Below are 22,700 nucleotides of genomic sequence, written 5' to 3' on the forward strand. Positions count from 1 at the left end.
GGCTACGGATGCGGACAGGGCTCTGTTTGTCAGCGTTGAATTTAATCCGCTATATTGTAGTCCAGTTACCCAGTGTAGTTTAGTTCACTTTGCAGTAAGCTTTGAACATAACTATTTTGTGTAATTTTGTAATGTTCACAAATTTTGCCACTCCATTGGCCACCATCGTTTCTAAATAATTTATGAACAGCACATGTCTTGCTGTTTACATCTCTCCCTTATGAAAACTGACCATTTATTCCTATCCTTTGTTTCCTATTTTTACTGATTCATGAAAGGACCTTCCCTCTTATCCTGTGAATGCTTAGTTTGTTGAACAACTTTTGGTGAGGGACCTTGTCGAAGGCCTTTTGAAAGTCTAAGTACACTATTATCTGCTGGATTACTTTGGTCCTCATGCTTGTTGACACCCTCAAAGAACTTTAATAGATTGGTGAGTCATGATTTCCTTTTAAAAAGCTCTGTTGACAATCAGATCTGATCATTTTGTTCTTTACGATGCAGTCAGTTTGCCTGGTACTAAAGCTAGGCTTACTGGCCTTAATTGCCAAGGTTGCCTCTGGAACCTTTTTAAAAAAATCATAAGATACTGTCCATTCATCTGGTACAGAGGTTGTTTGAAGCAATAGGTTATATACTATAGTTAGTAGTTCTTCAGTTTTATATTAGAGTTCCTTCTGAACTCTTGGGTGAATATCATCTCTCCTGGTGACTTAGATAGTTTAATGTATTTATTTGTTCCAAAACCTCCTCTGGCAACTTGGTCTAGGACACTTCCTCTGATTTCTCACCTAAAAATAAAGGCTTAGGTGTGGGAATCTCCCTCACATCCTCCATAATAAAGACCAATCTAAATAATTGAATCAGATTTTCTGCAACAAACTTTTCTTCCTTGAGTGCTCATTTAGACCTTGATCATCTAGTGACTCAATTGAATGGCAGATTTCCTGCTTCTGAAGTACTTAAAGAAATTATTACAGTTAGTTTTTGTGTTTTTTAGCTAGTTGATCTTCAAATTCTTTCTTGAGATGACTATACACTTATACACTTGCTTTTTTCTATTTTCTTCAGTAGGATTTGACTTTCAATTTTTAAAGGATGCCTTTTTACCTCTAATGGCTTATTTTACACTGCCAGCCATGAAGGCTTTTCTGGTGGTCTTGCTTTATAATTAGTTATTTATATTTCATTTGAACCTCCAGTATGTTTTTTTTTAAATAATCTCCATGCAGTTTGCATGTGTTTCACTCTTGTGACTATATTCTTTTTCATTTCCATTTAACTAACTTTCGTATTTTTGTGTATTTCCCCCTTTTGAAGTAAAATGCTATTGTGGTGGGTTTCTTTGGCATTTTGGCTCTATAGGACGTTACATTTAATTACATTAGAATTGCTATTACCAAGTAACTCAGCTATATTCACCTCTTGGACCAAATCTTATGCTCCACATAGGACTAAATCAACAATTGCCTCTCCCCTTGTAGATTCCAAGACACACTGCTTCAAGAATCCGCTGGGATGTTTCCATGCTAAACATTATTGTATGCCAGATAACAGGGATTGAACTATGCCAGTACATAATAGTATCCTGCATTAGCACTTACTCCTAGTTTTTGCTCTCTTGTATTCGCTATAATAGTTCCATTTTTCCTTCTGTGTTCTGCTTCCCGCCTCTACTCTTAACTCCATGCAACAGCAAAGAGGCCAAGTACAGTTGACAAGCTCCTTATCAAGTGCAGAGAGAGAGCTTCAGAGATCTTATCAACTTCACTTTGCCATTCTGCTTATGCTTGGAACAAAACAGCAGGGTGTGGAAAAGCAGAAGGAAGCAGCAGGTGTAAAGAATAGAACTGCCGCTCAGTAAAGGGGCACTGTATGTAATGTAGAATTTCTTTCAGCCAGAGTAGAATTTCTTCTCTTCCCTTCCTCCCTGAAAAAAAATTACAAAAAGCCATATTTTAAAGATAATTTTCTGAAACTTGTATTCCTGACTAATTTGACAAAGGGCAGAAGAAATATCTACAGAATCAATTTTTAATAAATGTAAACAAATAAATTATAAATGACAAAAATATTGCTGAACAGTTAAATATTAATAACATAATTACTTAAATTAATATTTTTAATGCACTACTTATGGAAGAGTCTTCTTGACACTGCCTCGCACACTTTGTTAATGAAATGCGTAGGAGCTGGATTTGATGAGGGGGGAATCCTGGACTTTGTGGGTGTTCCCAGTGTAGTTGATGCTGGGAGGGGGGACTCTGAGCATGGCCAGGGGAATTTTGGAACCAGAGAGAAGAGGAGCCGCAGTTTTGTGTTTTCACACTAAGTGTTACAAGATGCCCCCAATTTTATTGCAAGTCTCCTGTTGTTTGGTATTTTTCTTAAAGCCTCTTGGAGTCAGATTATTGGGGCAAATCGCAGCTTTCATTTAAAAAGAGCCCTTTATGGTAATGAAGAGAAACTTGAAAATGTAACTGTAGACGCTCAAAAAGCAGGTGGTAGGAATAAAAAACCACCTCTACATTTATTTTTAAAATTTCATGATTTGTGAGCCAATCTCTTGATTTTGGGGGACCTGACTCATGAATCCCAGGAGTTGACAATGCTGCCGTTACTCCGCAATGAGCTCTCTATTAAATTAAAAAATGATTTCTGAGACACACCAAAGGGAGTTTAGTTTGGTTTTCCAGATAGAGAGATTGTGGCTAGAGTTACTGGCGTAACATGGGCAGAAACAGAGGGGCTGTAGATACCTAAAAGCACTAAACTGCCTCTTTTCACTTCCAAGCAAGCAAGAAAAGAATTTACTGGTAAAAATTATTCAAATGTGGGTTGGCTGGCTCATTTGTTTATTTTTAATCTAATAAAAGGGGATCTTAATATCCCTGTTAAATCAGTAGAAAGCTGGAAACTCCCCTTTGGCATTTTGGCTAAATACTGCTTAAAATGTAAAAGCCTTTAACAACAACAATGGAAGTACAAAGAAACTATAGAACTTGAATAACCAGGGGTCATTCAAAAAGTGAGGAAGAGTAGTGAAAAGTGTTTGATCCAGAGTCAAATTAACCAATAGGTGCACTAGGCCAGAACTGGACCCCAGCCATTTTGACAGCATTGCTCTGCAGGGGCAGGTTTGGGAATAGCAGGAGTGAAGGGATGTCAGTTTTTAATATGGCCTTTTCCATTGCAGGAATCACATAGGCACTGTACAGGTCCTAGGCAGCTGCGTGGGCTGAACCCCGGGACGGGCAGGACACGTTCTTGGAGAGCTTGACAAAGCGGAGCCTCAGGTCGGGTTGAACCTCTGGCTGGGGGACATGGAAAGGCTGCTCCGGAGCACGGCATGGGGAGAGTGGGCAAGAGACGGCACAGGACAGGAGTAAAGGGAGTTAGGTGGGCAAGCGTATCCTGAGGAGCAGCTCACTGATCAACATGTGCTTAGCATTTGCTGTGTGCTGGCCACACTAAGTGGAAGAGAAGCCTTGCAGCAAGAGAGGGCAGTGAAGAGGCAAGGCTGGAAAGAGGAGTGGTAGAACCAGCAGCATTGTGAAAAGTACAACAGAAAGTACTCAGCGCATTCTGTATAAATGGGGGGTGAGGGGAAGGCAAGCTCACAGAATCCTATGGTCTTCAAATGCTTGTTGGGCTGAGCCGGTCTGGATTTGATCCAATGTCTGGAAATTAAATCAGGACAAAAATGTGTTTATGAATCGGAAAGGATAATATTACTCTAGCAAGCGTGTAGAAGTCTTTAGAAATACTAAATAAGATCTCAGTGCTGGAGACTTTTCCACCTCCATAGTATTTCACTTCCTTGAGCCCTGGGGTTGCCAATTGTCCAGGATTGGCCTGGGATAGGTTTGTAAATCCTATTTAATTAGTTAACTGGTTAAATGTTAAGTTTACCTGGTTAGCTGATTAAACTGGGGGAGACCGGGTGCTCCAGCTCAGCTGCTTCCAGCCCCACCCGCACCCCCTCCTCCACTCTCTTCCAAACATTCCAGCTCACGCGGGTTGGGCGCTGGCGGCTTGGAGGGGCTGGAGCAGCCCGCCACCTGCAGCAGGCTGAGGGTGGGGGGCTGATTCCGGGTAACACTTAACCATTACCTGGTAAGCATCACCCGTTAAGGGTGATACTTATAGAGTAATTGGTTAACTCGTTACCCATTCCCATTCATATACCTAGCCTGAAGTCTCCAGGAATTAAAAGATTAATCTTTAATTAAAGATTGTCATGTGGAAAACCTCCAGGAACATGTCCAGCCATAATTGGCAATCCTATGGAGTCTTCCACTTTCTTCCAAACATCAGTGAAAGCTGCAGATGAATTCCCCCCAAGTGGAGCAAGCAAGTTGTTTCTGCTGAAGTGGGCTTCATATATTTTTGCCAAATATTGTGTGGGGATGAACACTACTACTAATCAGAAACATGATTGTGTGGAGTGAGCCAGGCTCTCCTGCCACTGTTTCCCCTCCCCTCACTTTCCTCCAGGTGAATTCAGACATATCAGGCTGTGCCGGCAACAAGGTCTCACTCACTGGGTGTGAGACTCACTCATTAGCATGCTCTCTTACTCGCACACACGCCTAAGCATATCTCATTCATTTTGAGTAACTATATAAAGATTTACAATTACACAGGTACTGCAAGAGACAACAATAGATCTGGGGCCTCGGGTACAGGGCTTCCAGCTTGGAAAGCTGCTTTCTGAGCTCATGTGTTAGCCATGGAGGCTGCATTCAGGCAGGCATTCTATATGGGGGAGAAAGGAGGCAGTCTGGGGGAGGAGGGAGGAGCGCGGGGAAAGCACACATGCAGTGGTGGATTCGCTACTGGGCAAATGGGGCTGTGTCAAGTGGCCCTGGCCAAGAGGGAGGCTCCCAGAAAAATGGGTATTCCCTGATCTGCTTCACTCACCAACTAACCTGATAGTCATGCTGGGGAGCAGGGGAAGTTCCCATGCCCTGACCTCAGTCGTGTGTGTGTGTGCGTATGCGCACGTCACAGACAGAGACAAAAATCCCAGAAAATGAGCAGGACTTGACCAAATGTTTGTGGGCTCTGTAGAATACAGTTCAAAATGTAAAGCATACTGCAAAAATTTGCCTCTCCGGGGATCTTAATCTGTCTAGGTTGTCCAGCCAGCAAATGATTGTTTATATTAACATCTACTGGTTTGCATTGCATACAAAATTATCATGTGCCCTCAACCAGTGATTCTCAACCTTTTCTACATTTAAGAACCCCTAAAAAATGGGATGTGGACTGCTTTGGAAATTTTGAAGGGAGATACAGACCCGTTGGAAAATATATTGTCTGTGTATAGTTGAATTCTGTTCAGTTTTCAGTCTAACTCTTTCACAAACACCTTAGACGCAATTTATGGACCCCCGGGTCCACATATGACAGTTGAAAACCACTGCCCTAGACTTTAGTATGACAGAACATTTAAGTGTTTTGTGTGCAGTATTAAGCAGTGTATGTTTTAAAACAAACTACTGTATTAACTGCTGATTGGATTAAAAACATGGACTATTGGATGTTGCCACGGACCAAAGATGAGAGGACTGTCTTAAGCAATGAGCTAACAGGCCACCTTTGGCCTTGAATTTCACTCTTTGGGGCTGTAAATCTTACTCTTAAGGACAGCCAGCCTTTGACATCTCTGTGAATATCTGCTTGGTGACATGTTTGAACACTACAGAGCCATGCTAAAGGCCTGAGAGCTTCTCCATATCCCAGTGTCCCAGGAAACAGAACATCTCCAGACACATTACCTCTTATGGTATAGTTATCTACAGATCTGCAGTTACATTCTTGTGGTTTCCAAACAAGCAACTTGCACACTGCTCTCATTTGCCTAAATTGTTATTTTTGTATTTGCTGTGCTGCTACTTTAATGAATAGGCTGCAAACCATTCCCTTTGATATTGTTGCTTGCCTTGGTTCATCGCTTCCAAAATGAGGCCTACCTGAGTAAGCAAGTCAACTAACCATTTGTTGTAGTGGAAAGTTGTCAGTAACCAGTCTCTTCATGGTGTTCTAGATCACCAGCTAACCTGTCATGCAAGGCTTTGGCCTGAAACCCATGTTCCTGCTATTTTCACTGAATTCACTAGGTGCCTCGGAAGTGTTGCTCCTTCTAGCTGATTTCACAAAGGTGTAGTTTGTATTTGTGAAATAATTTAGGAGGAGAAACCCTTTTTGGTTACGGAATTACATACTGCAACTGAAGTTTGGTTTTGGAGCAGGTAACTCCTAAACCATTCTTGTTTTGGGGTGGGAGTTAAGCAGCACATTCAGTAGTGAAGAAATATTGCTGAAGGCCTGAAAACTCACTTTTTTGTTTTCTTTACAATAAAAATCCTGCACTGTGCTAAGCCTAGCCTAATTGGAAATTCTGTATCCAATCCTCCCTATATCCCTTCTTTGTTGGCAAACATTCCTCTATTTGTTCTGTAGAATCTGAAAGCAGCAATTGCATTTTCTTCAATGTGTCTTAAAACACAGGACAAAGGTTCCAAGGGATAGGAGATCAAAGCTGCGCCCTAACTAGCTGTAAGACAGCAGTCTTCTGTAGAAGCTCTCAAAGTTACTCTGTCACCAAGCAAATTAATTCTATACAAGTGCAAAATTGAGCATGAGTTGTTGTCTCGAGGTACCTCTGATTCCTTCCAGTTAAAGCAAGAGCTGCATGGAAACTCAGTTTCACTAGCCCAGATGCACACTTTGTGAAGGAAGTTAACCCTTTAGTTAATAGACTAAAATGTAACACTGGTCTTTACCTTGTAACGACTAAAGCAGATGCCCCTAATAATGTCTAGTAAAATAACAATTAGAAGAGAAACAGTGGGATGGATAACTATTAAGCAAAAAAAAACCCTAAACTTTTAGAGCTACTGAAACGATAGATTTGCAGAGACTAAACACTGCAAGGCAAACATGATTGCTTTTTCTGGTCGATTTGCAGAAGTAGATGTTGAAGGAAATTCAGCAGATGTATTGTACTTGGGTTTTAGGAAAGCATTTAGTATATTTTCATAATTCAAATCCGCTATGATGCAAACACTGGCACATATATTGATACTAATTGAAGGATTGTAAACATAGGACAAAGATAAACAACAAAATATGGAGTCACAGTAAGAGTGTAAGATTTCTAGTGAAGAATAGCAAAGAATTATGTTATTCTTATTTAATATTTCCATAATTAATATTGAAGAAGGTCAACAGTACATTAATTAATTTTGCAGATTAGACTAAATTAGAGAGACACCAGATTTAGGCCCAACAGTGGAAAGCAAAGTGGACATAATTTGGCAATACATTGCAATCTTGAAACAGGCCCATGCTACCGACACAACGATATCTATCACAGAAAATGGAGGTGCTAGTTTCTCTAAATAGCTCTGATGCAGTAGCACCTGGATTACTGTAGTCAGTTCTGGGCACCTCTTTGCCACAGACAGATTGACAAATTAGGGAGTTCTAAGAGAAGCACAAAAGATTAATGGGCCGGACAGATTAATTTATGAGGAAAGGTTAAAAAGGAGCTATGTACCGTAGAGTTGGTAAAGGGCAGAGTTAATTTGTGAGTATTAGTATCAAAGTGTGGGGAAAATTTTACGCCAGGGACTGTAATAGGGAACAGTGGGATCATAGGCAAGCTAAGTAGCAAGGGAAAATTTGTGACAGTGGATTCTAGAGGGCTACAGTTTCCCAGGGAAATAATGGAACTCCTGTTGTCTGGGACATTTAAAGCTAAATGTGGCAAAAATTAGTAACTGCAGTAGGAAACTATGATTATCAGGGAGATGGACTCGATTCCTTCATAAGCCATTTCTGTCTCTGTCTTCTATGATGCTGCTTTCAAGAATATTACCTTTGTGTATATATAGATAAATTTATGTTATTTCTCAAGGAAAGACAGGATGAAATCCCAGCCAACCAATGCCCGAGTCCCTTGCTTTGTAGAGTGTATTGATCGCACTGGAATTGAATAGGAAATGTTTAAAACTTAGCATTTTGGTCATGTTTATGTCTAACCAGTTAGCCACTTGGCATAATGTCTAAATTTCTTTTCTTTGGCATCCAAAGATGTAAATGGCTTCTCTGTGTATGCCTCACCTGGTGAGAAATGACTTCTCCTGCAATATTGGCAACAGCACCAAGGCCTCAAGTGTAATAGTGATAGACGTTTGTACAGATCATTCCTTGCTGCACAAAAACTGGACGTCTAACCCATCCAGCCACAGAAGCCTAAAGATCTAGCACTGGGGGGATTTATGTAACTAACATTGGTTCATTTAAACCATCTTCTAAAAAATGGAAATATTTTCTGACTAATGACAAGTGACCTGGTGAAAAATGTACTGGCTAGGAGCGCAACACCATTCAATTCTGGATAAGCTGTATATGGTAATTAGGGACTTATTATAGAGTTAGCACCCCATAGCCATATCAGCTATGACCAGCCTACTGCAGGGCAAAAGCCTTCTAGACAATACTCTGTCAAAATTATGGACCCTGTTTGAAGCTCTTATTCCAAGCAATGAGAATTTTACATGAGGAGAGAGTGTAGGATAGAACCCCTCTCCACCAGTATAGATGTGTGTGTGGGGTGTGTTATATACATGTGTGTGTGTATATATGTGGCATCTGTCTTTCTGCACATTTTCCTTTGTCACAGAGTTTACAGAATTAAGATACTGCATTATTAGAGTTATTCTTATGCAAGTGGAACTCAGATAGCTGAATTGGCTGGGCTGTTTTTAAGCCTGTAGAATTTAATGAAATTTTTGTGTATCTTCTACCCATTTCTCTTTTTTTTCCAGAATAAGTCGTCTGTTTAATGGCACAGAGCCTATTGTCTTGGATAGTTTAAAACAACATTATTTCATTGATCGAGATGGTGAAATTTTCAGATACATATTAAGTTTCCTAAGGACATCTAAACTGCTACTCCCAGATGACTTTAAGGTAAGGGAGGCCATGTCTACAATCCATTTTTTCCACATTCTGTCATTTATTTTGGTGTAGGTTTGTTTGTGTGCTTGACCTAAACTCAGTTAACTAAATGTTGATGTTTATTGTTAGAGTTTTTAGTAGTTGTGTATTACATTGGGGATGCTATGTTTTAATAAATGGACCAGTGGTTGTCATGGATACCATAAAAAGCTAAACGATGAAGCTCAAGGCTAAATCAGTTTTTCTAAACTAATTTTATTTTCTCACATTTTTAGCTTATTTATCAGGGTATAACAACAATTAAGAAGTGGCAGCAGCACCAGCTAACATTTGCCTCAGTTTTATGTTCAGCATCTCAAATAAATATTCTATATTTGATAGTTAAAGCATTTTAAGTTGCATAAATCTGTTTCTGATTGGTGATTTTAAAATTCTTACAATCTTAAATAAACCCATGTCAGTTTCTACTGGACCTAACTCGTTAAAGACATTTTGCTTTCAAGGACTGATCCCTAACACAGATTGTGAAAAGTAAAAGTGCCCTCGAGAGAATGGGATTTACTGAGGCGATACTATGGAGCAACGTATTTTGACTTTAAGTTTAGATACTGACAACTTTGCTAATTCTGAATGATTGAGTGGTAAAACATAATCTCCAAGCTGATTTCTTTATATGTGGATGTACAAAAACGGAAACCCTAATATCTCCAGGCATGTGCCCAAAAATTAAGACAACAGAATCCAAAACATAGTGCACCTGGTAACTGATGACACAATTAAATGAGAATATATCCCTATTTGGAGTTGGCAGACATGCCCAGTATCCCTGGAACAGGGATTACGCATATGCCTTCAATAAGATTTCAACTTTCATGTACAATTAAATAAATTGGTCATTCTTCAGATGGGGATCATCATTAATTTTGAATGGGGAATATAACCATTCCACCAACCTAAACTAAATCCTAGTAATTGCTGTACAAAATCAGTTTAAAAAAAAAAAAATTTATAGCAAGTACCATTTTATATAGGCTCCAAGGAATTCACTGTCTAATTTGTGATATAACCGCTTAACTGGCATGTAGGAGCAGCCTCCTGTACCCACCATGGGGTGGGGCAGACTGGCAGCCCCTATGGGCTAGCAGAGGTGGCAGCCCCTCAGGGCACGGGCAGCAGCCAGGCTGGGGTGGCCCCCCACCCACGGGATCTTGCTTAATCAGTTAGCCAGTTAAATGTAACGCTTAGCCAGTTAACCGATTAAATGGGATTTTACATAACATTTAACAAGTTAACTGATTAAACAGGAGTCTAAAGTGGACAGACAGCAGAGTGCAGATACATAATATATTGATGTGAATCAGGATTGGAAGATTTAGTCTCAAAGCAGTGATGAGGTTTGGGCTCTCGTAGATTATTTGTTGAAAGGCTTTGCACAAGAAGTATGGTCTCCAGCACTGTGTGTGCAGAGAAGGGGATTGCGTGGTGCACAAGAGGAAAATTGTTCTGAGTTTAGTATGGAAAAGAGAGAGAAGACTTGGAATATTAAATAGCGTGTAATTAAATAGTCGTGTAACCATATGAAATATTAGCAGGTATACAACTATGCGATAGTCCTCGGAGTGGTGTTGCAGCTAGTGTACTCTGGTCCCATTCCCAGGAAGCCACCTGCAACTGTGCTGCTGTGCTGCTGTCTCTCTATCGGAGGCAGCAGCGTGGGGTAGCAGGCAGTAGCTGGTCTGCAAGGGGAGCCTGTTTAAAAACCAGCTCCACCATGCAAACCGGCTCCTGCCTAGGCTTACCGGTTAATCATGTAGTCATCTACTTGTTCACATCCCTAGAGAAGACTGTGAGTCAGTGGTGGGCAACCTGTAGCCAGTTGGCCATAGCAGGCTATCATGGTTCTATATGTGGCCCAAGACAGTTTGTTTGACAGTATTGCCAAATTCTTCTGGTTTCCATTTGCATCTTTTTTTTGTGACAGTCATATAAAGCAAGGCACATGAGGTGTACTCTTATTGCACATTGAGGGTACGTCTAGACTACAGGCTATTGTCGACAGAAGGCAGAGACTGTCGACAAAGAGCGTCTAGACTGCATCCAGTTCTGTCGACAAAGCAAGCCGCTTTGTCGACATGAGAGTGTAGACGCAAAGGACAGTGTAGATGCAATAACGCTTCTGTTGACAGAATTCTGTCGACAAAAGGTGTTATTCCTCGTAGAATGAGGTTTACCACCATCGACAAAACTGCCGAGTTCTCTTGATGTTATGTCGACAGAACTCGGTAGTGTAGACACAGGTATAGTTTTGTCAACAAAAGTCCACTTTTGTCGACAAAACCCTGAGGTCTAGACACACCCTGACTGGGAGAGCCAGGTACTCCCTCGGCATCCAATCAAAACGCTGCTACAGTTTAGTCGGCGCACCCTCCAAAATCTACCCTATCCTGGGAGACCACCTTGGTTATGACAATCTTGTGGCTCACTGAGATAAAGGAATACCACTCAGTGGCTCACTTAATAGCCTAGTTTGCCCATCGCTGCTATAAGGTGGGAGTACTTGGGGTGGAAGGGCAGATGTGGAAAATGAGAGAAATGAGGTAGGTAGGAGCGGAATTGGGCCAGGACCATAAAGGGAAGGGCCACATGGTCTTTGTGGATGTCAGGAAGGAGCCAGTGAGAGGATCAGTAGTAGCAGAAAGAGATGATTTTAGCAATGTACTTTGGTAGGAGCCATGGAGAAGTGGGAGAGGAGACTGCAGTGATTGGGAGAGAGGGTCAAGATACTGTCAGGAGGATGGATTTTATACAACAAAAACCACGGATATGTGAGAATGAGTATCCTCAAAGTGTACGCCAGCCTCAAAGAGCCATGGCAAGGCTGGATTTAGAACTCAGATGTTCCTGACTTCAAGGATCATGCTCAGTCCATTGTTTCATGCTGCCTTTTCGGATGGAGTTAATTGTATTTTATTTTTATTCCTCCCTGAGATAGCTCTAGAATAGACCCCCCGGGTAATGAGGACTCGGAACAAAAGCACAGTTTTGCAAGGTAGGGAGTAACTCAACAAAAATGCATAGAAGAATGCATTGAAAAGCTGTGCACTATAAAACTGCACTGCAAACAGTTTTTACTTCACAGAAATCTTGTAATTTTGCTAGTGTGATTAAAGTGACAGAAGACAACAATCAACGGCTGCAAATGGAATGGTTTGGTATTTCTAAAGGAAAAACATTATTTAAGGTATAAACACCTAACAGGTTTTCCAGTGAGACTTGCATTAAATGGGTTTTTTTAATGTCAAACAAAGCATTATCAAGTGTTTTGAATATTTATTAGTTTTTTTACCTCTTTAATTTAATCAAGTCGTTTAGTCGCCTCAGGGCTAAGCCAAGTTGCTTTTCAACTTGAATTGTTGCTCAGATTGTTATTTTGGAAAGTTTGGAATGTTAGTACCACACCAATGTTTTTGTGTTTGCTATTTAAGTGTTGTTTTCAGACTGAGTTAACACTGAAATGCAGAGAAAGTGGAGTATGTGTTCCTAGGCTAGTGATTCTTTATTATCAAGTCTGACTGGTGTGTTTACGGTGAATATTAACTACAGTTCCAATTACTAATAAGACAAGACTTGAAAGTATTCTGCATCTGACAGGTCTTCCTCCTGAGATCAAGATTCCTTGCTGATTATACAGCATTCATGTTTTTGTGGATTCTAAGCAGTGTACAGAGTGATGCTTTAAACATTTTGAAATTATTTGTAATTGCTGAGTTTGATTTTCCCTTGCATCCAAGCTCCGCTAAGCTCAGAGGATGCGGAGCAGGCAGTGAAGTTACCAGCCCCAGGAAGTCAGAGCGGTTAGAGGCTGCTCTCACTTAAGCCACTGGTCCATAAGTGAATGTCTACACTGCAATTGAAAACCTGCAGCTTGTCTGTACCAGCTGACTCAGGCTCACAGGTCTCAGGCTAAGGAGTTGCCTAACTGCAATGGAGATGTTTGGGTTTGGGCTATGGCGTGGGCTCTAGGACCATGGGCGGTGGAAAGGTCTCAGAGCTCGAGCTGAAGCCCGGGCCTCCATGTCTACCCTGCAGTTAAACAGCCCTGAAGCCCAAGGTCTATGAGCCCAAGTTAGCTCGTATGGGCCAACCAGGGGTTTTTAACCGCAGTGCAGACATATCTTTCCTGGCACGTCCCCTTTGTCGGGTGGTGGTGGCTGGGTTTACGGAGTTCTCTAGCCGTTTGCAACCAGAATTTAGCCTCTTTGCACTGCTTACAGTCCGTTATTTACACGATAGGCCCCCAACCTAAAAAATGGGGCCCACTGTGCTAGGCATTACACATACATGTGGAAGAATTATGGCCAGCCAAAAGGACCTACTGTTTGAATACATAAAACAGGCAAAGGAAGGACAGGGGAGGAAGCGGTGTTCTGATTTCAGGAGAAGCAGAGGTACAAAATGCTAAAGATGTGCCTGGGGTAGAGCCTAGCATGGAAGCCAGAGTGCCTGTGTGCAGGTGGGGTGCTGTAACCACAAGAGCAGCCTTTCCTTTGCCTTGATAGAGCCTTAAAATTAGTGTGGCCCAGGCTAACATTGTTTGATATCAACTTAACCTTAATTAATGCCCATGGTAGCCATTTGCGGGGGTGCATGGAGTTGGAAGGAACCTCATTCAAGGGCCAGAAATTCATCTTTGTGTGCTGCTAGAAGAGCCTAGAACTGCTGAGGACAGAAGGCAGTAGGCTACGCCCTCCAACCAAACCCAAGCAAATATAATCCCAATGGAAATTGCTATGTCAGCCCCCTGTGCAGTAGAAGAACAGGTGATACAAAAATAATCCCTTGCAAGCAGTAAAGGAAGCAGGCCTAGAAGGACCTTGCAGTCTCTGGCAGCCAGTTCTTTACTCACTGTGAGTAGAGCTATATCCCACATGTAGTCCCACTGACTCGCTGGAATACAACTGAGCCCTGAGTTTCTCACACCCAGTGAGATGAAACCGTCGAATTACTCCAAGAGATGACTGTGACATTTAGCAAACATGAAATTTGCCACAGATTATCCAGATCTTTCCTGCTAGATCACAGTGTGTTGCAGAAAGGGGTTGACAGTCTCTCTTAAAAAGACTTGTCAGTCATTCTGTCTAGCTTTAAACACTGTCCTGGGTACCAAGGAGTGGTCAGTGGGCTTGTGTGTGCATAGCCCACTGCCACTGTACACAAATTCCCTCTTTCAACTGATCTAACACAGCTGTACCATTAGCTCGCTGGGTGGAAACAGAAGTGAGGAGTTGTGACTTGAGGGGGGATTGATACAGTAGCCCTGCCAATACTGAGCCAGGACTGAGGAGTCTGAAGCTGCAGTGCCCTGGAATAGAGAAAAATCACATGCACACACTTGCTTAATGGTCCCTTATATTGCTTTTCATCTGTTCCTCACTCCTGAAGTCTGCGGCAGGCTGGGTTTCCTCATATACCTTCTGGCAGTGGGAGCCACAACAGCCCACTTCCTCTGCAGAGACCACATCCATGTCCCATAGAACAGCAGCATCTAAGAGGCATGTTCTGAGTGTGTGGTTTAGTCCCGCATTGGGACAGGTGACCCAAGAGACTGCTTGGGGGGCATTGGGCTCTGGGTGCTGTTGTTGTTGCTAGCGATGTGTCAGGGATTCATCTTTCACTAGCCTCCTAGAATGTTCTTAGAATCCTGTGGAATCTTCCAGACTTTCTGAGAATGACATTTTCCTTGAACCTCCTAGAATATTATATTATCAGCCAAGGCTTTGCTGAGAAGCAGGGTGTTGCCAATCAGTCTTATATGACAGATATAAATCATGATGCAGATCATGAATCGAAGTAATGAAATGGGTTACAGATGGAAAATAAGATATTCAAAAGTTTAACAAATGGAAGGGGGCACCATTTGGTCTAAGGTTAGGGTTGCCAGGAGTCCAGTATTGTACCAGACAGTCCAGTATTTGCACTCTCTGTCCGGTAAAAAAAATCAGAAAATACCGGACATCTGCAGTGTGCGATGTCCGGTATTTTCTGATTTTTCCGGCTGCGCACCGGACGGAAGCCTGGCATGGGAGTCCCAGCTGGGAGGCGGGGCCGCAATTGCCACTGGGAGCCCTCAATTGGTTGAGTGTAAGGAGGAGGGGAAGCCTCCTCCTTGCTCGTGCATCGCTGGGAGCACGTGCCCAGGTCAGTCCTGCTCCCTGCCAGTCGATTTGCTCACCCCTCCCCGCTTCCTGGCCGGCCGATTCTCCCCCACTTCCCCTCCTAGCCCCCCTGCACTCAGTTTCCCGCCGGCCCATACCTCTTCCTTGTCTCCCCCAGCCAGCGCCTCTGCACTGCTCCCCGCCCCCGCCAGCTTGGCTTCCCGCCCCCCCCTTCCTCCCGGCCTGTACCTCTTCCTTGTCTCCCCCGGCCAGTGTCTCTGCTCCCCCTTACTCCCAGCCAGACCCGCCCCTTCCGGCCGGTCCCCCCTCCCTCGATATCCCGTGGCCAGCTCCATTCCACCCTCCCCCCTCCCCCAAGGCCCTGCTTCCCGTTGCCCCTCCCCATCTCCCCCTGGCCAGCCCCGTTGCCACCCCTCCCCCTGTTAGCTGTTTCCAGGGCCCCCCCCTTCCCAGGCAGCATCACTCCCTTCCTGGTCGGCCCCCCCACCCCCAATGAAACGTGTTTGGGTTTTGTTTTGGTTTTTTTGATTGATGATCTGGTGTCTCCCCCCCCTTTTTTTTCCTTCAACAAAATGTTTTCCTGCTGGGTTTTTTTGGGGGGGGGGGGGTCGGTATTTTTCTTTCAGCCATCTGGCAACCCTGTCTAGGGTTGGTCCTGTTCAGGACATTTCCTCTGTCTTCAGACAGCAAGGGCCACATGCAAACAGAGCACAATGCTGGAGTCCAGGCAGGGCGCTGGGCATCGCAGGAAGAAGGGTGGGATGGAAATCCGCTCTGGCAGGGCCTGGAGACCATGTTAGACTATATGGTCATCACCTCGTCCCTTCTCAGGGAGGACAAAATCCTCATTGTGTGCTCATGGGGGGGGGGGGCAGTATCTTATATTTGATTTCCATGCAGGGGCTGCATCTGGAACCCTGTCCTGCTGCCCAGTAGGACCTTATTGTTTTCAGTGCCAGAGCCTCCCTGGAGGCAGGTATCACATTTGTCCCAAAGAGCTTACCCTGCCCTTTGCTTAGCAACAGGATACATCTGCAGCAGCCTATAGCCACTTCTGAGCCTGGGTTTCTATGTGGCAGCTGAGCCTGTAACATTAGGGTAACCAAGTATGCTCCTGCTTTTGTGTGAGCTTCGGATTAGATTCATAGATTCCAAGGCCAGAAGGGGCCATCTAGTCTGACCTCTTGTATAGCATAGGTCAGAATTGCCCCCAAAGGGGTGGGCCAGGTGTGGCCCAGGGGCCGGATCTGACCCGCCTAACACTTTGATCCGGCTTGTGGACTGTATCTGGTCACTTTCTATTTATAGCCTGCTGTCTGTGCCACCAAATTTCTAGGCAGCGGCTCAGGCATCAGGATCCTATTTAAATGGCTCACAGTCGCTGTGCTACTTGGGCAGAGGCCAGAGCCACGAACCCTTTTCATAGCCGCAGCAACCCCAGGCGGCTGCCAGGCAACATGGTAGTGGCGAGGCCAGGAGCTGCGAGCCCTTTGCTATGTTTTTAATTCAAAGCCTCCAGACCCAGACTACTCTAGAGGGAGTCTAGTCACCATCCCCGCCCCTTTTTCCCCAGGCCCTGCTCCTTTTGGGGGGAAGCCATCCTATGCCCACATAGCAAAATTCATTAAGTGGCCCCTTTGCGAAAATTATTGCCAACTCCTGCTTTAGAAAAACATCCATTCTTGATTTAAAAACTGTCAGCCAAGGAGAGTGCACCGCTTAGTGAGTTGTTGCAATGGTTCAATACCCTCGCCGTTAAAACTTTACACCTTATTTCCAGTCTGATACAAACACACATTTGTAAACGACAGGCTTCTTTAATATTCTGCTTGTCCTGTGATATGACACTGGCAAGATAAACTGCAATTTTCTTGTCCTCTCTGTGGAACTGTCAGATGTTGTGCTAATGCAGTCTGGGCTGGCTTCTGTCCTGTCTTGTGCTCTGTGTACAGTGGATGTCCCTAGATAATGTGAGAGTAAAACGCTCATAGATCTGAAGTATAGCATTTTACACCCTCTTTGCACTACACAAGGAGCAGGGCAGTGGAGAATCAAATCCTGGTGCCTGTAGTGGTGTGTTTTCTTTGTTACTGCGTTTGTTGAACATCTCCCCTATCCTGCCCCACCCCAAAAAATTATTAAAATTCCTCAGTGATGCACGGTTGACTAGACAATTTGCCAATCACAGACATGGTATCATGGTATCAGCTATAAAACAGTCACTAGGTTTTAAGTTACGGGAGCAAGACCAACTGCAAAGCTGGTATTTGTTCCAGCCTTTGGAACAGCACATGGTGGTGATGAATACATGAGGCAATATGGGGAAACTTGCACTGCTGCTGTGCTGTGAATTAATAGAGGATGTCGCTCTCATGGGCTGTCAGTCAGACAGTGTACTACATTCTCCGTTTTAAAAAAAGACATTTTATTGCCCATATTTCTTTGGAGAATGACAGACAGAACACTCCCTTCACTGTCACTTATGGGATCACTGGCAGAAGGAGCTGCCTGCATAGATTACCCCCAACACTGCATTTGCTGTATTAAGCGCATTGAAGGATTCTGAACATTTGTTACAAATTGCTTTGTGTAGGTGTATGCAGTAAACTACTAGTAAACATATACTTCGGAATAAATGGTGCCATGTAATATTCTAGCCAGAGTTAGTAATTGGGGGGTGACGTGGTCTCCTATTTTGGGGGTGGTTGTAGTTTTTAAATATTTAAACAATTTTGACTTGGTACAAAAAAACAAGAAGTTGAAACTGGTGTACATGTGCATGTCTGTTTATGTGTATTCATAACTCACGTTAACTTTTGTTTTAATAACTCATGTTGTGTGTGCAATTTTTGGAATGGGTTGATCACTGTGGATACAAAAATGGAGTCATTTGACTCTGAACACTGGTTTCTGGGGTTGCTTTTTTGTTTTTGTTTGTTTTTTGGTTGATCACAGAAAATTGGAAGATAGAAACTATATCTTGTTAATTTTTTCCTTATTAAGCAGTAGTTAGAACAAATGGTGATTTAGCAAGTGGTTACTAAAGACTTAAATCTAATGCCATAGGCTAACAGATGGCTCTAGAGGAGATAGCACAATCGCAGAGGTTTGTTGGCTCTGTAATGTTAGTATTTCCCTGGAGGTTGTAGCAAGGGACTGTTGCACTTCTGAATATTATGGGCCTGGTCCAAAACCTGTTGATGTGGAAAGACTCCCATTCAATTGAATCAGGCCTTATCTGAATGTGAGACCTACATTCATTTCAGAATGAAGGACAGATTTATACAGTTCTGTAGCCTTGCTGTTTCTGATAACTAAGCTCATGTTGGGTTTTCATCTTTTGGATGTTATTTCAGGCTCACATACAAACATAAATTCCTGCTTTACCCTAATAAATAGTGTATTCTTTCATGTTGAACATGACCAAAAGTCAGGAGCAATTGAAGCAACTGAGAGACTTTCTGTGAAATTCAGTGAGCATTGGATAGGGCCCTGTTCACATCAGTGAAATACTAGCATTGGCTTAGTGGACAGAGTTGTTACAGACTCCCATGTGAAAAAGATTTCAGAGTGTTTTACATGCAGATCATTAGTCCCTGTAGATTCAGCCTGATTGATCTCTTGTGCATTTCAAATTAATGTTCAGGGAATTCTGCAAATGTGGAAAGGCAGAAATGACGGTGACTCAAAAGAGGAATATGCTTCTGAATAAAATAATTCATCATCCAGGTTCATTTCAGGAATGTATCACAATGGAATTAAATCCAGTGATGCATAGTAAGGATCATGGTGTTTAGAAGTAAGGTGCCGACATCACTGTCTTTTCACCCCGGGTCAGCTCATCCTGTACACTCCTACCATATGCCCATCCATGAATCCAGTTTTCTCTGCAGCACTTCTTGTTTGACACTGATGTGGGGCAGTATCTGCCATCACACGTCTTCTTTTATCTTTAGTCTCCCTTAGGATCCATTCCTCTAAGATGCTTAACATCCTTGACTGCCATATTGGATGGTGGGGGCTGGAGTGGTTCCAGCCCAAGGAGCAAGGCCCCCTGTGCCCTTTGAAGGCTCACTTCCTTGCATAGGGACTGTGATGGTTCCATTTGCTTCATATCCATTTGTTGGTGGCCTCTGCCTGATGCTATAAAAGAAGGCAAAGCAAACTCACCGCCCACAAGTCATCTGGCCAGTGCATGCTCCCCAACCTCAACAAGCTTCTGCCAGAAGCCAGGGATTGGAGATACACTAGCAAAGTTAGGAAATTACAAGGGTAACTGTTCAGTTGCCGATCCATACATCCACAGGCCTCCATTGAAGGCAGCTGAGTTGTAGTTCCAAATCTGTCCCTAACAGTCAAATCCGTTGTGGACATTGCTAAACTCTTTGCTTTTCATTCCCCTATTAGTTCCTTTTCCCCTGTGCGGTGGATCCATAGAAGGCATCAAATGGCTTTCACTGTGCTCATTTTTGTTGCATATCCCTTAATTTTGCCTCTTCATACTCAACTCCTTTCTGCCCCCTATAGTTTCATTCTCGTGATGATTCATGCCTCTAGTAAAAGAGTATTTTCTGGTGGTCAGAGCAAAGAACTCTAGGGTTTTGTTTCCACATGCTAGCTGGCAGCAGCCTATCCATTTTTAAACTGGGTGTAACCCCATACATGGGACTGTTTTGAAGGTTGGTTTAACAATGATTTTTCACATGAAAGTCCAAGAGTTGTTTGTAGTTTTTTGTTGTCAGCATCTCTAAATCTTTGCTGTTGATTTAGCTTTGCTAAAGCAGCTTTGCTGGTGACTGAATGTCATCTGTGACGTGGGGAGGCACAAGCCCCATCTCTCAGGGTACATCTACACAGCATGGCTGAAGTCAGAATAAGCTGTGCAACTTCAGCTACTTCAGTTGCGTAGCTCAAGTCAAAATAGCTTATTTTAGCCTTTGGCACTGTCTACACAGGAGGAAGTTGAAGGAAGAACGCTCTTCCTCCTTCCCTTACTCCTCCTAAAATGAAGGTTACCACGAGGCTGACTAAGAAGTCCTCCCACTTGACATAATTTCGAAGTAAAGGCTTGTAGTGTAGACGCGGATCATGTTATTTCGGAATAACATCAGTGTGTAGACAGGCCCTCACTGACTTCCACCATTGTCTTATGCTCCAGGGAGGGATCCCGACTGGCATCTGCAATTGTGTTAGCACCACTGCTTTCCTAAGCATTGGGGGGCTATCAGCACCAGTGTTCATTCTAATCTTTTCCATCCATGTATGGAATAATTTTGTCAGCTGGGTGGCCCTGGAATCTCTAACAACCACACAGCTCACAGGGAACACTGCTCAGCACCTTTCCCCTCAGCACGCACTAGTGCCCTTAGTTTGGGATGGAGAAGGCCATCGGACACGTTTGCTGACAAGTAGTTAGCAAGCATGTGCTGAAAGCACCTCTCTCAATGAACTGAGGTGTTTTAATTACTGTGAGGAACAAATCACACGATGGACAAGTGGCTGGTAAAAAGTATTTGTTTAGACAACAGCTCAGCGACCAGCGTACACACGTGCTTGTGGCCATGCGTGTGCTCGTGGCGTTGTTGGAATGTACCGCCTCCCAAACTGTGTTTTAAACACATTTTTTCTATTTGTAAGAAAATGGCTGCTGGGCCATTTCCTTGCTGTGCTGCAAATGTAGCCTGCAGGGAGTTTTCACAGCTGAGTTTAAAACCACTAAAACTGGGAGTTTAAAATGAAAACCTGGCAGGCTTCTTTCTCCATGGTAGCAGTCGTATGAGTTGCAACAATGAAGTTAAATATGGATCCTTTCAGGAGTTGTGCATAAGAATAAGGCTCTGTCCTCCTCCTCTGATATCAGCAGGCCCTGCTTTCTGCAACCAGTTATTTTGATTGTTTAATCCAAAAGAAGAGCCTTTTGACATTGATCTTGTGGGGTAATAAACATGAAAGAATGATTCAGCGCAATGGGAAGTGCACAGACTCTTCAAGGCGATTTAACACTCAAGCACGGGGTGGCTATCTTTGTAGGTGTTACATAGTAGAAGAGTAAGACAGTTGGGCTACCTGTTGACTTTGTGCTATTGCTGACAATACGTGAACCTAAGTAGGTCACAGGGGAACAATATTCATTTTAAAAAGAGAACCATGCACATTTCTTCTCTCTCTTTTTTTCTTTTTATAGGACTTTAATCTTTTATATGAAGAAGCAAAGTATTACCAGCTGCAGCCAATGATTAAGGAACTTGAGCGATGGAAACAAGAGAAAGAACAAAGGAAACATTTCCAGCCTTGTGACTGCCTGGTTGTAAGAGTGACTCCAGATCTTGGGGAAAGAATTGCACTGAGTGGGGAGAAAGCTTTAATAGAAGAGATATTCCCTGAGACTGGGGATGTCATGTGCAACTCTGTAAATGCAGGTTGGAACCAAGACCCTACCCATGTCATTAGGTTTCCTTTGAATGGATACTGCCGGTTGAATTCAGTGCAGGTAATGGCCTTTCAAGCAATGTTGTCTCATGTTGTAGCTTTTTTTATTTCATGTTCCGTTATATGCAGATTATTTGCTTCTGCTCAATTACCTATTTTTTGCCCGGTGAGATCACAGTCTTTCAGGTTTTTCTAAGTCTAAGCAGAAAAATAGATTTAGATTGTGTATGTTAGTGCCATGCTGGTTTCATAATAGTGTTATACTGATAAATGCTAATTTTTTCATCAATGTATAGCCCACAGCATTTTTTTCCCTCCAAAGTGCCCCTGGGAAGAAAGAGAGAGTTCCAAAAACTACAAAAAAAATCTCCATGCCATTTTATAGAAAATGCAACAATGTGTAAATGCATAATTTATGTCTCACTCATAATTAAATGATGGTGCCTCCGGGATGGACTTAAAAAAATTGATCTCTGCACTTTTTTTTTTCAAAAGGATGTTCTATAAAAATTGCCCAGAGTATTTTAAACAAAATGTATTTCATTTTATACTTTGAGTTTTGACATTAGGATTAAAATTAAACATATGAAACAAAGAACAAGAACTGGACAGATTGGTGGATGGAAGCAGGAATAAATACCTGGCTGGTCTTTAGGCAGTTGTCTTGAGGGGCCTAAATGGTCCATCACAAGGAATGACACACAACTGTAGACAATGCTGTGGAGGGTTGTAGCAGTCCTTGTGCGGAGTGGAAAGAATTGTGCTGATTATGCTGTTAACACAGAACATTAATTAGTCAAGGCAAAACAAACTTCTCTTATGTTGAGTTTATGTCTTTAAAATATTTTGCAAAAAGGATGTCTGTCTCTGGTGGTTTTATTAGGAGAAATGATTCCTTCAACCTCTAGGTCAGTGGTGTGCAACATTTTCTGATCTGCAACCCCCGCACTGCGGGGGCCGCCAGCTGCCGGGCCCAGCCCCCGGCCGGCCGGATCTAAGCACCGCAACCTCCCAGGAAGACATCCGTGACCCCCCTGGGGGTTGCAACCCACGAGTTGTGCACCACTGCTCTAGGTAACCGGTTCCCAAGTTATTCACATCTATAGCTGTTTTGTTGGCTGG

General features: G+C 43.0%; 1 protein-coding gene across 9 annotated transcripts in view; it reads left to right on the forward strand.

Moving 5' to 3' along the window:
- Positions 1–22,700, forward strand: part of KCTD15 (potassium channel tetramerization domain containing 15) — a 60,180-nt gene that overhangs the window by 29,237 nt on the left and 8,243 nt on the right. For all 9 annotated transcript variants that reach the window (XM_075940094.2, XM_006113824.5, XM_006113819.5 and 6 more), the window contains 2 exons: positions 8,841–8,985; positions 21,334–21,639. In XM_075940094.2, coding sequence (XP_075796209.1) covers positions 8,841–8,985; positions 21,334–21,639 — 451 coding nt within the window. The remainder of the gene's footprint in view (positions 1–8,840; positions 8,986–21,333; positions 21,640–22,700) is intronic.

The sequence above is a fragment of the Pelodiscus sinensis genome, chromosome 12, assembly GCF_052426305.1.
Source record: "Pelodiscus sinensis isolate ZL-2025 chromosome 12, ASM5242630v1, whole genome shotgun sequence".
NCBI classification, from domain to species: domain Eukaryota; kingdom Metazoa; phylum Chordata; order Testudines; family Trionychidae; genus Pelodiscus; species Pelodiscus sinensis.